General features: G+C 40.7%; 1 protein-coding gene across 1 annotated transcript in view; it reads left to right on the forward strand.

The window, feature by feature from the left end:
- The window catches only part of LOC134802169 (zinc finger protein 11-like), a 31,405-nt gene that overhangs the window by 13,377 nt on the left and 2,072 nt on the right, over positions 1 to 15,956 (forward strand). The window contains exons 11-18 of the mRNA XM_063774763.1: positions 11,815 to 11,946; positions 12,130 to 12,327; positions 12,411 to 12,612; positions 12,765 to 12,892; positions 13,388 to 13,589; positions 13,740 to 13,867; positions 14,337 to 14,453; positions 14,826 to 14,972. Of these exons, the coding sequence (XP_063630833.1) occupies positions 11,815 to 11,946; positions 12,130 to 12,327; positions 12,411 to 12,612; positions 12,765 to 12,892; positions 13,388 to 13,589; positions 13,740 to 13,867; positions 14,337 to 14,453; positions 14,826 to 14,972 (1,254 nt within the window). The remainder of the gene's footprint in view (positions 1 to 11,814; positions 11,947 to 12,129; positions 12,328 to 12,410; positions 12,613 to 12,764; positions 12,893 to 13,387; positions 13,590 to 13,739; positions 13,868 to 14,336; positions 14,454 to 14,825; positions 14,973 to 15,956) is intronic.

Below are 15,956 nucleotides of genomic sequence, written 5' to 3' on the forward strand. Positions count from 1 at the left end.
AAATAGCAGCCTTTCCAATTTAGCAATTAAGTTTCTTTGATTACCACCACCATATTTACAGACTTTTACAAGGATTTCATGCATTATTTTCTAGTATGTATAAGTCCTTGAACTACGTTATTGCTTGTCAGAAACACGACGGCTCATTATTTTCTCGATAGAATCTTAAGTTGAAAACATGCCTAACACTGTCTTTATTTCCTTATGTTGGAAGTACTAGGACGAAAATGTATATGAAACTTACTTCAGTCGATAGCTTTTAAGTAAATCTTCATTATTGCTTGTCCTTTTATCGATACGTTAATTTTTTCATTCATCATTTGATGAATTCAACATTTTGCCTACTAAATTACACCCTACGCGGCAATACCTTGCGCCTATTCCTCACGCCAGTACGCCCGTGACCACTGTCAGCGTCGGACCTGTGCTAGTTTAGCGGACGTTTCATAAAATGGGTAATCACAGTATAAATATGCAAATATGTTATGCACACAATGTTTTTCAACATACTTACGAAGAAAAGCAAAATAATTTTTGACGACCGGTCTGGTCTAGTGGATAGTGACCCTGTCTGCTAAGCCGATGGTCCTGGGTTCGAATCCCAGTAAGGGCATTTATTTGTGTGATGAACACTAATATTTGTTCCTGAGTCATGGTTGTTTTCTATGTATATAAGTATGTATTTATCTATACAAGTATGTATATCGTCGCCTAGTACCCATAGTACAAGCTTTGCTTAGTTTGGGGCTAGGTTTGATCTGTGTAAGATGTCCCCTAATATTTATTTATTTATTTATTTAAAAATATTTAATTCTTAAATACGGTGACATTTCAGAGATTCGTCCGTCATATTGTCATTTTATAACAAGTTGGGCAGCAAAGGCACACACCCATCTAACCAATCCGGAATTCAGTCACGATTGATAAATTGTGTAAACATATTTTAAAAGGCTATAAAATTAATCAAATTGAATAATTTAGACTGGTCACATTTTTGTAAAAATCGATTTCTACTGGCAAAACATATTACTTTTTGGCAACCGGGTTTTTTAACCTAATTAGACCCCGCTGAATCCGAATTTGCCGGTTGCTTGATCGAATTCTTGACTGGAAGTGAGATATGTGATATTAAAGGTCCCTTTTTTTAGTTTTTCGTAAATAACTCGTAAACGGTGGCCAATATAAAAAAATGAACTAATAATCTACACAAAATTTTCAATAAAAAAGATTCAGTACATTTTTAGCAGGGATCAATATTTAAAAAGATAATAAAGAGGGAAAGTTAATTATAATAAATTCTAAGGTTCCTTGTTTTTATTTTTTCGTTAATAATTTGAAAAGTATGACTCATAGCAAAAACAAATCTTACACATAAATCATCATCATCATCATCATCTCAGCCATAAGACGTCCACTGCTGAACATAGGCCTCCCCCTTGGACCTCCATACGTGCCGGTTGGAAGCGACCCGCATCCAGCGTCTTCCGGCGACCTTAACAAGATCGTCTGTCCATCTTGTTGGTGGACGTCCTACGCTGCGCTTGCTAGTCCGTGGTCTCTACTCGAGCACATTTCGACCCCATCGGTCATCTTCTCTGCGTGCAATGTGGCCTGCCCATTGCCACTTCAGCTTGCTAATCCGGTGGGCTATGTCGGTGACTTTAGTTCGTCTACGGATCTCTTAATTTCTGATTCGATCACGTAGAGAAACTCCGAGCATAGCCCTCTCCATAGCTCGTTGAGCGACTTTGAGTTTTGAGATGAGGCCGGTAGTGAAAGACCACGTTTCGGAGCCGTAAGTCATCACTGGTAACACACATTGATTAAAGACTTTCGTCTTGAGGCACTGAGGTATGTCGGACGAAAAGACATTACGTAGTTTCCCGAACGCTGCCCAACCGAGTTGGATTCGGCGGTTGACCTCTTTCTCGAAGTTGGACCTACCTAATTGGACTACTTGTCCTAGGTAGATGTACGAGTCAACAACTTCGAGTACCGAGTTCCCAACAGAGACTGGGATGGGCACAACATTGGCATTTGACATAAGTTTCGTCTTGTCCATGTTCATTTTCAAGCCCACCCGTTGTGAAACTCGGTTGAGGTCATCGAGCATCATGCTGAGTTCCTCCATCGACTTTGCCATGACTACGATATCGTCGGCAAACCGAAGGTGAGTGATGTATTCGCCGTTGATGTTGATGCCAAGTCCTTCCCATTCCAGGAGCTTGAAGGCGTCTTCCATTACGGCAGTAAACAGTTTCGGAGAGATAACGTCTCCCTGCCTTACGCCTCTTTGCAATGGAATCGCCCTCGTGCTCTGCTCCTGTACTCGGACCGACATGGTGGCGTTATTATACAAACACTTCAACACTTCGATGTACCGATAGTCAATATGGCATCGCTGAAGAGACAAGCACCGCCCATGTTTCCACCGAATCGAAGGCTTTCTCATAGTCCACAAACGCTAAGCATAATGGCAAGTTATACTCTTCGGTCTTCTGTATAACTTGCAGCAGCGTATGGATGTGGTCTATGGTACTATAGCCTTTTCGGAAACCGGCTTGTTCGGGAGGCTGGAAGTCATCAAGTCTGTGTTCGAGACGGTTCGTGATGACCCTTGAAAACAGCTTATAGACATGGCTCAGAAGCGTGATGGGTCTGTAGTTCTTCAATAGGTTGTTATCACCTTTTTTGAAGAACAACACCACCTCGCCTCTATTCCATGTTTCAGGCGTTATGCCCTCGGACAAGGCGGAATTAAAGAGCTTCTGGAGGACTTTAAGTACCGGTGTTCCACCCGCTCTCAGAAACTCTGAAGTGATTTCGTCTTTGCCCGGCGCCTTGTTGTTCTTAAGCTGCTTCAGGGCCATCCTAATCTCGTACAGACTGATGTCCGGGATATCTTCGGTATAATGTCGGGACAGCTTGGCTCTTGGACCTCCTACCAAGCTGTCAACGTCAACGGGCTTTGCGATCGAAGTGTATAACTGTCCATAGAACCTCTCGATCTCACCTAAAACCTCCGCTTTGCTCGACGCTATGCTGCCATCTTCCCGTTTCAGCTTTGTCAGCTGGCTTTGCCCAATAGACCCTTGCTTTGCTTGCGTTGCTTTGTCCTTTGCGAACACTTTGGAGCCTTGGTTTCGCTCAATAGTCTCTTTAATACGGTTAGTATTAAAGAGACGCAGATCATGTCGCAAGGACTTAGATATACGTCTATTGAGCTGCCTATATGACTCCGCGTCATCGGGAGACTGCAACTGTAGCGAGCGTCGTTCAGCCATGAGGTTTAAGGTTTGCTCGGTCAATTTCTGAGGTCTATCTTTACGGCGGGGTCTAAAAAACTTAGACCCTACTGTGTGGACAGTTTCCACTAGCCCGTCGTTGATTTCGTCCACAGAAGCCAAGTTCTCTAGGCAAGCAAAGCGGTTAGAGAGCTCGAGTTGAAAGCTTTCGGGGTTTTGAACATGGGCTCGAGTAGGTCGGAGCGTAGACTTCATCAGGCTGGACCTTTCAAGTTTAATATTGATATTCAGTGTGCCTCTTACGATTCGGTGATCACTACCGGTCTTTACCCTGTTGATCACACATAAATAATAAACATAAAATTTCCTACAAGAAACATGTAGAACACTTTTCGCTAGGATCAATATTTAAAAAGACAAAGCAGCCGGTAAGTTAATTACAATCAATTTTAAAGTCCCTTTTTAGTTTTTTGTAAATAACTCGTAAACGGTGTCCCATAGCAAAATAGGTTTTATGAATAAATAATCTACATAAAATTTCCTGCAAAAAACATCTGAACACTTTTCTCTAGGATCAATATTTAAAACGATATTAAAGGAAGAAAGTTCATTACAATCAATTCACATGTCACTTTTTTTAGTTTTTAGGGTCCCGTACCTCAAAAGGGAAAAACGGAACCCTTATAGGATCACTCGTGCGACTGTCTGTCTGTCTGTCCGTCTGTCACAGCCCATTTTCTTCAAAAGTACTGGACCAATTAAGTTGAAATTTGGTACACACATGTAAATTCGTGACCCAAAGACGGACATCTTACGTAAACAAATGAATTTTAAACATGCCACTTTTTAGCCAAGGGGGGTTAGTTAACATTAAGAACCTATTTTGCTATGGGCCACCGTTTACGAGTCATTTACGAAAAACTTAAAATAGGGACCTGGAAATTTATTATAATTAACTTACCCCCTTTAATACCTCATTAAATATTGATCGTAGCGAAAAAGTGTACAAAACCTTTTTTGTGGACAATTTTATGTTCAATATTTACGTATAATATTTTTTACAACTGCCCCCGTTGCAACCGTTTACGAGTTATTTACGAAAAAAAAGCGACCTGTGAACTGAATGTGATTAACTTTCTTCCTTTAATATCGTTTTAAATATGGATCCTAGAGAAAAGTGTTCAGATGTTTTTTGCAGAAAATTTTATGGAGATTATTTATTCATAAAAACCTATTATGCTATGGGACACCGTTTACGAGTTATTTACAAAAAACTAAAAAGGGACTTTAAAATTGATTATAATTGACTTACCGGATGCTTTGTCTTTTTAAATATTGATCCTAGCGAAAAGTGTTCTACATGTTTCTTGTAGGAAATTTTATGTTTATTATTTGTGTAAAATTTGTTTTTGCTATGAGTCATACTTTTCAAATTATTAACGAAAAAATAAAAACAAGGAACCTTAGAATTTATTATAATTAACTTTCCCTCTTTATTATCTTTTTAAATATTGATCCCTGCTAAAAATGTACTAAATCTTTTTTTATTGAAAATGTTGTGTCGATTATTAACGTTTAACATTTTTTTTATATTGGCCACCGTTTACGAGTTATTTACGAAAAACTAAAAAAAGAGACCTTCAAAAATTGATTATAATTAACTTTCCCGCCTTAATATCTCTTTGAATATTGATCCTAGCGAACAATTGTACGGAATCTTTCTTGTAGGCAATTTTATGCAGATTACTTATGTTTAAGAAAATTTTTGCTATGCGCCACCGTTTAAGAGTTATTTACGAAAAACTAAAAAAAAGGGACCTTTAATATCAACTATCTCACTTCCAGTCAAGAATTCGATCAATCAACCGGCAATTTCGGATTCAGCGGGGTCTAATTAGGTTAAAAAACCCGGTTGCCCGGTTAATATGTTTTGCCAGTCGAAATCGATTTTTACAAAAACATGATCAGTCAAGTATACACTCATATTGTATACATATAATTAATAATTGACCGAAGCGTAGCGAAGGTCTACGTTTTGACTCGAGCAATTTGCTTTCGTATGTCCGGATGTTCTCCTCTACAGGTCGCAATTCTTAACTGATTCTCATGAAATTTTGTGACCAGATTCTATGACTAAATAAAATTTTTTTGTCAATCCGGTTTTTGGAAATTTTTATAAATGGCGGAGTCGTGATACCTGTCGCCTAAACAAATAGTCGTATCGATATCATAAGAGTTTTTTCTTTTTGAGACATGTTTACAGAGTTAATAGCAAAAAATGCAGAAAAAAATTATCGCTGGTTTAGGCGGTATTTAGATATTTAGTTTTGTATTTCCGGATGTTCTCCTCTACAGGTCGCAATTCTTAACCGATTCTCATGAAATTTTGTGACCAGATTCTATGACTAAATAAAAATTTTTTGTCAATCCGGTTTTTGGAAATTTTAAAAAATGGCGGAGTCGCGATACCTAACGCTTAAACAAATAATCGTATCGATATCATAAGAGTTTTATCTTTTTGATATATGTTTATAGATTAAATGTCCAAAAATTCAGAAAATTTGTATCGCTGGTTTTGGCGGTATTTAGATATTTCGTTTTTACTTGCGAATGAGTAGCTAAATTTCGTCAGCTTTAGTAAGAACTATCATGGCGCATTTTGCAAACGTTCGCTTTTTTTGTTTGCATCGGGAGGTCCCTGGTTCCATCCCCAGTAATTGTATGCTGCTACACAACTTTTTGTATTTTTTTATACTTAAATTTCGTATCAATTGTTGTTTTTTATTTTATTATTTTATTTTGAAAAGCGCGGGCTAAGCGTATTCGTTTAATTTTTGCAAGAGATGATGGCTTTTTGCGCTTTAAAGAAAATTTGATTCTTGAATATGGGGTCATCCATTAATTACGTCACACGTTTAGGGGGAGGGAGGGGGTCAAGAAACTGTGACATATTGTGACATGGGGGAGAGGGGAGGCACAAACTTTGTGACGTCACTTTAACTTCATCAGTAACCGAATTTTTTTTTTTATTATTTTATTCGCTGTACATTTAAATCACAAGTTTTTAAAACGATAATCGTTTTTAGGGTTCCGTACCCAAAGGGTAAAACGGGACCCTATTACTAAGACTTCGCTGTCCGTCCGTCCGTCCGTCCGTCCGTCCGTCCGTCCGTCCGTCCGTCCGTCTGTCACCAGGCTGTATCTCACGAACCGTGATAGCTAGACAGTTGAAATTTTCACAGATGATGTATTTCTGTTGCCGCTATAACAACAAATACTAAAAACAGAATAAAATAAAGATTTAAATGGGGCTCCCATACAACAAACGTGATTTTTGACCAAAGTTAAGCAACGTCGGGAGTGGTCAGTACTTGGATGGGTGACCGTTTTTTTTTTGCTTTTTTTTTCGTTTTTTTTTTTGCATTATGGTACGGAACCCTTCGTGCGCGAGCCCGACTCGCACTTGCCCGGTTTTTATTCTTTTAATTTTCTTTCCTAAGCAGTTTTGGGTTATAAAATTACTAATATTTATAATACTTAGGAACTTACTTAATTCGATTTGGCGATTTCGTAGAAAAAATGTGACGTCACACTAGGGGGGAGGGGTTTGCCAAATGTGACCAAATGTGACAAGGGGGGGGGAGGGGTCAAAAAACCTAGAAATTCGTGTGACGTAATTAATGGATGACCCCTATACGGCGCCATACCTTTGGCCTCTATGCTCGTCTAGATGGCGACACCATTTTATATTTAATAATTTTTACTCATATCAGTAAAAGAACATGGGTCAATATCATATGGCGTTCTAAAAATAAAAAAAATCATTTATCCATACATATATACATTTATTGATATTTTTTATTCATTTTCATTTTAATCCTGTATCGAAAGATGGCAGTAAATTTACAGCACTGATTTACAGTGACTACAAAATTTAGTACGACAATAACCCTCTACTATAGGGACCGTGCGCGTTGGAGGGTCTGCCATCTTGTGGTCTGAATCGGAAACATGTACATTGCCAAAGCAAGTTCTACCATCTACCGTTCTTGTAGGTACGTTTCCTTATGCATAGTATAGGTTCTGTCATCTTGTGGGCTACATCGGAAGCATAAACGTCACATTTACGCCTCACGCCAAAAATCTGACGGCTCCTATGCCGCCCCCTATAGTTCACGCACGCCCCCTATAGGGACCCTATAGGGCCTGCCATCTTGTGGCCTGAATCGGAAACATATGTGCACATGTACATTGCCAAAGCAAGTGCTACCATCAACCGTTCTCGTAGGTACGTTTTCTTGTGCATAGTAGGTTCTGCCATCTTGTGGGCTACATCGGAAGCATAAACGTCACATTTACGCCTCGCGCCAAAGATCTGACGGCTCCTGTGCTGCCCCCTATAGTTCAAGCACGTCCCCTATACAATCTATTATCTTTAGAATTTAGATTAGTTAGATATTTAAATTCTTACTCGACTAAAATTAAAAGCATGAAACTCCTTCTATTGCGACTCGAGGAGGAACAAAGACTGAAAAGACTGGCAAACCAAATGCGCACGAAGCTTCTCAGTTGCAGTTTACAGGCTAATTAAAAGGTAATGTTGGTTCCCTAACATAAGTAGAGTTAGACCAAGAAAAGTCTGCAGAGATTTTGACACTGGCACAAATAACATTGGCACTGCGTGTGCTCTTCAGACTTTTCTTGGTCTAACTCTATCCACTTTTCTATACAATTAGTATGGCGACGTGGATACTCAAGTTGGGGCACCGACCGTACACTGACATCGGAATGATATTTTTATCATGTTATTTAGTAGTCATCGTGCGTCTCGCTTGCGCCAATACATGTACGGACAAGAACCAGCGAAATGCACGATAACTAAATGACATCAGTTAGACGTCATTACTGATATCAGAGTACGTTTGAATTGGCCTGTTAGCCAAAAATTGTTTCGTATGTCCATCTGTTCTACTCTACTGGTCGCATTTCTAAACCAATTCCCGAATTTTGTAAGCAGGTTCGATAGTTAAGGTTTTCATTGTCAAATTAGATTCTCTAAATTCTTCTAAACAACGAAGCCATACATTTACTCAGTTTTAAGCTCAGCTCGCGAGGTCTACAGCTCACAGAGCCACTAGTTATTTAGGTACACTCACCGACCTCACCGTCTTACCTACCATTTTTAGGGTTCCCTACCCAAAGGGTAAAACGGAACCCTATTAGTAAGACTCCGCTGTCCGTCCGTTCGTCCGTCCGTCTGTCAGCAGGCTGTATCTCACGAACCGTGATAGCTAGACAGTTGAAATTTTCACAGATGATGTATTTCTGTTGCCGCTATAACAACAAATACTAAAAAGTACGGAACCCTCGGTGGGCTCAGTGGGCGAGTCCGACTCGCGCTTGTCCGGTTTTTAATTTCATTAAGTACTCATCAAAATTCGAATTTACTAATAAATCTTTTTCAATATTAATTGCCGAACTAAAAATCCCGGAACTGACGATTCAGAATACCGATGTCGTCATAAGGACGTAGACGTGCTGCGCGGGAATGGTGCGGTGCGCCGCGCGGGGCGCCCGCCTGCCCGTTCTACCACTCGTCTGCTTCACCCCCTTGAAAACGTAAAACTCGAGTATAAGAGCGCCTTAAATATTCTATACACTTTTTCGCTAGGATCAATCTTCTTCTCCTTCAACCTAGCGTTTTAGCTAAGCGTCCGGTCTTCAGCATCCTCTGGTGTGAGTAGATTTTAAGTAGATTACTTATGTATCAGAACATTTTTTGGTACAGGCCACCGTTTACGAGTTATTTACAAAAAATATTAACAATTGATCATATTTAACTTTTTACCTTAAATATTTTTTTAAATACTGATCCTAGCGAAAAAGTGTATAGAATATTTAATGTAGACAATTTTACGCAGATTACTTATGTATCAGAACATTTTTGCTACAGGTCACCGTTTACGAGTTATTTATAAAAAACTACAAAGGGACCTTTAAACCCGATGACTGATAAGTTCATCAGCGTCACATAACATAAATTGACCTCCGCATTGGATAGACAGCAACATTGAATGTTCCAGTAATCAAAGAAACTTAATTGCTAAATTGGAAATCAAAATAACTAAACTGGGCCAGAATCCCCAATTTTAAACTACTACGTTTTGTGCTCATCGATGTTAGTGTCGTAAGCGCCATCGACAATAAGGTCCCTTTTCATAGATAATACCACAAATAAAGTTTTTCTATGTCTATGTCTATGTCTATAGGTAGAATTTGACCAAGATAAGTCTACAAAGATTTTGACAGCACACGCAGTGCAGATTTTATTTATACGTCATAATTTCATAGAAGTTTGACGTTTAGTTTAATATATATAATTAAACTAAACGTCAAACTTCTATGAAATTATGACGTATAAAATAAATAAAATCTGCGCTGGGTGTGCTATCAAAATTGTTGCAGACTTATCTTGGTCTAACTATATTGAATAATTGTGCAATCGAAAAGATTAATAAGCGTGCAATAAATTGATATACAGATGTAGTGCATAATTGTTTTCCATCGTATTTGCTCGGAAACGTTCGTATTTGTCATGCATACGTCGGACTCCAGCGGGCATTTTCGTGGCATGTCAGAATGATAGGTAAGGTTCGCAAATCAATCAATTCACTCTCGAGTATTTGTACTTAGTATTTGGTACCTAGTATTTATAATGTGAAATTCCAAATATCATAGCAACTAACTGCGTTATTTATAAACGTACTTGGACTACACATAAGTTAAAATGGCGAAAAAGTTCGTTTGGCTTTATCCGTCACTCAGACAATTGCAGCTGTGAGAAAAGAACAGAACAAATGAGTTAACTGGGCATGTCAAGTTCTATGAACACGGCTCTAAAGCTGTACGTTAGTTAGGTGTTTATTTTTTTTATATCCTTTAAATTTTAAATAAAAATAAGATTGAATAGTCTGTGTTATATTTGATGATTTAATTTACATTCATGAACAACAGTCATAATGACGCATGTCAGCTATTTATTTGTTTTTTAAGTGGCCACTTCAGTGGGCTATCAGTCATCACTTCAAAGAGTATTTACACATTAAAGATGAATAAATGATAACGGGTAATTAATTTAATTAACTATGTTACAAATACTAGGTACATTATAATGTAAGATGTAGTGTAGATGTAGTCTAGTATGTAGTGTAGGTACATTATAATACTCGTAAGTTAAGATTTTTTTGTAAATCTTACCTTGCCCTCAAACTGCCCGCTATAGTCCGACGTTTGCTACTTCAGTCAACCTCAGTACTTTTTGCACCGAGACTGCCTGAAATAGCAAGACACGTTCGTATGTTTCCGTGAAAATACGATGGAAAATAATTATGCAATAGATCTGTACCTATGCATTAAATAAATAAATAAAACTAGTGGCTCTGTGAGCTGTAGACCTCGCGAGCAGAGCTTTAAATAACATGGTGCTAAGAGCTTTAAATATAGTAAATTAAAAAAAAACAATACGAAATTTATGTGTAAAAAAAAATACAAAAAGTTATAAAATCCCAGCATACAATTACTGGGAATCGAACCCAGACCCTCTGTGCAAACAGAAAAAGCGAACGTTTACAAACTGAGCCAAATAATTCTTAGACGGGTTGACGAAATTTAGCTACTCCTTCTCAAATTAAAATTAGTTAAAATTAAATATCTCAATACCTCCGAAACCAGCGAAATAAATTTTCTGAATTTTAGGCCATTTAATCTATAAACATATCTCAAAAAGAAAACACTCGTATGGTACCGATACCACTATTTGTTTAGGCGCGATCTATCACAACTCCGCCATTTAAAAAAAAAATCAAAAAACCGGACGGACAAAAAAATTTTATTTAGACATAGAATCCAGTCACAAAATTTCACGAGATTCGGTTAAGAATTGCGACTTGTAGAGGAGAACATCCGGACATACAAAAGCAAAATGCTCCAGTCGAAACGTAGACCTTCGCTACGCTCCGGTCAATAAATAAATATTGGGGACATCTTACACAGATCAGCCTAGCCCCAAACTAAGCAAAGCTTGTACTATGGGTGCTAGGCGACTATATACATACTTATATAGATGAATACATACTTATATACATAGAAAACACCCATGACTCAGGAACAAATATTAGTGTTTATCACACAAATAAATGCCCTTACTGGGATTCGAACCCAAGACCATCGGCTTCGCAGACAGGGTCACTACCCACTAGAGCGGTCGTCAATGTTGAAATATAAACAAAAAAACACCATCTTTAACCATACTTTTTGCTGGGCTAAGCAATATCAAAATTAAAAGCTAATATTGTTAGGCCCACTTGAACCATTCCACTAATCCGGGGTTAACCGGTTAATCCTGGAGTTGCCATGGTTACCAGTACAATTTGACACTAGGTTAACGGTTTAACCGCTTAACTCCGGGTAAGTGGGATGGTGCAAGTGGGCCTAAGGCCCACTAAGGTTCAAATAAGAACATATTTTCATAGAATATCTGTACTCTTTAATAAAGGATTTTTTTTTCTAGTGTGACATGCAACTTCCGGACTCTCTCGCATACTACCGCCACTTCCGGCGGAGTCACCCGGACAAGAATCGAACCAACTACCCCTCGATGAAGACCAAGAGCATGTGCGAAGTGTGCGGGAAGATGTTCCAGGTACAGTCAGCGGCAGAAGTTGCTAAGCGGGCGAGGTGTTCAAAATGATCTTGATGCGACTTCATTTTGGATTTCACGGGCCTATAAATCCCGGTCTTTTGATAGGCTTGCGTGGGGATATAGATCCAACACGTAGAGGCCCCTTAAATAACTTTCACCATATAACATGTTTTACTTCCACAGAGTCTCGCCCTCCTACAAGACCACAGCTCCACCCACACAGACGGCAAACTCTTCAAATGCCAGCAATGCGATAAAAGCTTCCAGCGACGATACCGACTGATCGCTCATCGAAGATTACACTCCACACGCCCGCAGCACGCTTGCACGGCTTGTGGCAAGCGGTTCTCTACCGCCAGCAACCGGACCAGACATATGGCGGTAAGTTTTAGCTAGACTTGTAAGCGAGAGATACCGACTGATCGCTCATCGAAGACTACACTATACAGTATACACGCCCGCAGCACGCTTGCACGGCTTGTGGCAAGCGGTTCTCTACAGCCAGCAACCGGACCAGACATATGGCGGTATGTTTTAGCTCGACTTGTAGGCGAGAGATACCGACTGATCGCTCATCGAAGACTACACTATACACGCCCGCAGCACGCTTGCACGGCTTGTGGCAAGCGGTTCTCTACAGCCAGCAACCGGACCAGACATATGGCGGTAAGTTTTAGCTCGACTTGTAGGCGAGAGAGATACCGACTGATCGCTCATCGAAGACTACACTATACACGCCCGCAGCACGCTTGCACGGCTTGTGGCAAGCGGTTCTCTACAGCCAGCAACCGGACCAGACATATGGCGGTATGTTTTAGCTCGACTTGTAGGCGAGAGATACCGACTGATCGCTCATCGAAGACTACACTATACACGCCCGCAGCACGCTTGCACGGCTTGTGGCAAGCGGTTCTCTACAGCCAGCAACCGGACCAGACATATGGCGGTAAGTTTTAGCTCGACTTGTAGGCGAGAGAGATACCGACTGATCGCTCATCGAAGACTACACTATACACGCCCGCAGCACGCTTGCACGGCTTGTGGCAAGCGGTTCTCTACCGCCAGCAACCGGACCAGACATATGGCGGTAAGTTTTAGCTAGACTTGTAAGCGAGAGATACCGACTGATCGCTCATCGAAGACTACACTATACACGCCCGCAGCACGCTTGCACGGCTTGTGGCAAGCGGTTCTCTACAGCCAGCAACCGGACCAGACATATGGCGGTATGTTTTAGCTCGACTTGTAGGCGAGAGATACCGACTGATCGCTCATCGAAGACTACACTATACACGCCCGCAGCACGCTTGCACGGCTTGTGGCAAGCGGTTCTCTACAGCCAGCAACCGGACCAGACATATGGCGGTAAGTTTTAGCTAGACTTGTAAGCGAGAGATACCGACTGATCGCTCATCGAAGACTACACTATACACGCCCGCAGCACGCTTGCACGGCTTGTGGCAAGCGGTTCTCTACCGCCAGCAACCGGACCAGACATATGGCGGTATGTTTTAGCTCGACTTGTAGGCGAGAGATACCGACTGATCGCTCATCGAAGACTACACTATACACGCCCGCAGCACGCTTGCACGGCTTGTGGCAAGCGGTTCTCTACCGCCAGCAACCGGACCAGACATATGGCGGTAAGTTTTAGCTAGACTTGTAAGCGAGAGATACCGACTGATCGCTCATCGAAGACTACACTATACACGCCCGCAGCACGCTTGCACGGCTTGTGGCAAGCGGTTCTCTACCGCCAGCAACCGGACCAGACATATGGCGGTATGTTTTAGCTCGACTTGTAGGCGAGAGATACCGACTGATCGCTCATCGAAGACTACACTATACACGCCCGCAGCACGCTTGCACGGCTTGTGGCAAGCGGTTCTCTACAGCCAGCAACCGGACCAGACATATGGCGGTAAGTTTTAGCTAGACTTGTAGGAGAGAGAGATACCGACTGATCGCTCACAGAAGATTACACTCTACACGCCCGCAGCACGCTTGCACGGCTTGTGGCAAGCGGTTCTCTACAGCCAGCAACCGGACCAGACATATGGCGGTAAGTTTTAGCTCGACTTGTAGGAGAGAGAGATACCGACTGATCGCTCACAGAAGATTACACTCTACACGCCCGCAGCACGCTTGCACGGCTTGTGGCAAGCGGTTCTCTACCGCCAGCAACCGGACCAGACATATGGCGGTAAGTTTTAGCTAGACTTGTAGGAGAGAGAGATACCGACTGATCGCTCACAGAAGATTACACTCTACACGCCCGCAGCACGCTTGCACGGCTTGTGGCAAGCGGTTCTCTACAGCCAGCAACCGGACCAGACATATGGCGGTAAGTTTTAGCTAGACTTGTAGGCGAGAGGGAGTGTGTGTGAGAGAGAGAGAGATACCGACTGATCGCTCACAGAAGATTACACTCTACACGCCCGCAGCACGCTTGCACGGCTTGCGGCAAGCGGTTCTCTACAGCCAGCAACCGGACCAGACATATGGCGGTAAGTTTTAATTTCATAACTATATCACCAAGTGGTTCTCTATTACGTAACGACCTCGCAGGAAGCACATAACAGGTGACAAATAATATTCAACAACGTTAATATTAATATTTAACAAGTTAACACATATCAGTGAAAGAATAAGGATCAAAGTCAAATGGCGTTCTAACAGGTTTGATCTTTTTTTTTTTTTTAGTTCTCACATACACAATAAACAAATAAATTACACATTTGAAATTTCGCCAAACTGCGGAACAGTCTGTCGAAATCTGGCAGTAAATGTACTGTGGCCCTCCCTATACACTCTATTCTCTTTGATATTGGTAAACAAGTGAAAATAGTTTTGACATAAAATTTTTTTTTTCTTTGCAGAGTCACACCGGCCTAAAACCATACAAGTGCGAAATGTGCGGGAAGTGCTTCAAGCACGCGAGCGAGAAGCGTGCACACATCACGTACGTGCACCTCAAGAAACCGTGGCCCAAGCGTGCTCGGGGCAAGCGCCGGGATTCCAGACAGGTCGGTACTTAACTTACGATCCTTATCGAACGAATGAGCGAAGCGAAACGAAGTTCTTACATTCAACTTTGAACACGCGGCTGGCTAGCGGCACGTCCCGGCATTTCGATGTTTTTAAGCTGAACTGTCAGAAGATAGTTTGATACTCAATAAGTAAAGTAAATTTGTTCTAATTTAAATGAAATTGGGTAAACATGTAGTCGAGGGTATTATATTTTAGTCATTAAATCATGAGCAGGCTCGATCAAGAGGTTATTGAGCTAGAAGAGCTTAGAAGGCCAAAAAGCTGTTTGTGAGGGGGCTTGCTATTCTGGTCATTTTATTTGCAAGAAAGTATGGTCGAGTTTGGTATCAAATGAAAGTGCTCGACTTACACTTTTATAATATCGTTTTTAAATTTACCATTTTGAAATAATTAGGAAGATACAAATAAAATAAAATAAACATAATATAGGTATTTGACATTTGACAGGAAATATTTCGGCTTACCACAGATACAGATTATTTTAATCTCTATGGTGACTTAAATATATCAGTTAACTTAGACCTTGCAATAAATCCACGCGATTTTTGATCCAATGCCGCCTATAGTGCGACATAAAATAGTATAAATTAAATAAAATGGAATTCAAAAATGTCCATACTAAATTGTTGCCACGTGTAAGCATTTTAGTCAAAAATGTGACAGTTACGTAGAAAGTGGCGCCCTCATTTATTAACCGACTTCCAAATCTCAAAAGGAGAAGGTTATCAATTCGATTGCGTGTTTTTAGGGTTCCTTACCTCAATAGGAAAAAACGGAACCCTTACAGGATCACTCGTGCGTCTGTCTGTCTGTCTGTCTGTCCGTCTGTCACAGCCCATTTTCTCCAAACATACTGGACCAATTAAGTTGAAATTTGGTACACATATGTAAATTCGTGACCCAAAGACTAATATCTTACGTAAACAAATGAATTTTAATCATGGAGGCCACTTTTGGGG

This window comes from Cydia splendana, chromosome 24 (assembly GCF_910591565.1).
Source record: "Cydia splendana chromosome 24, ilCydSple1.2, whole genome shotgun sequence".
Taxonomy (NCBI): domain Eukaryota; kingdom Metazoa; phylum Arthropoda; class Insecta; order Lepidoptera; family Tortricidae; genus Cydia; species Cydia splendana.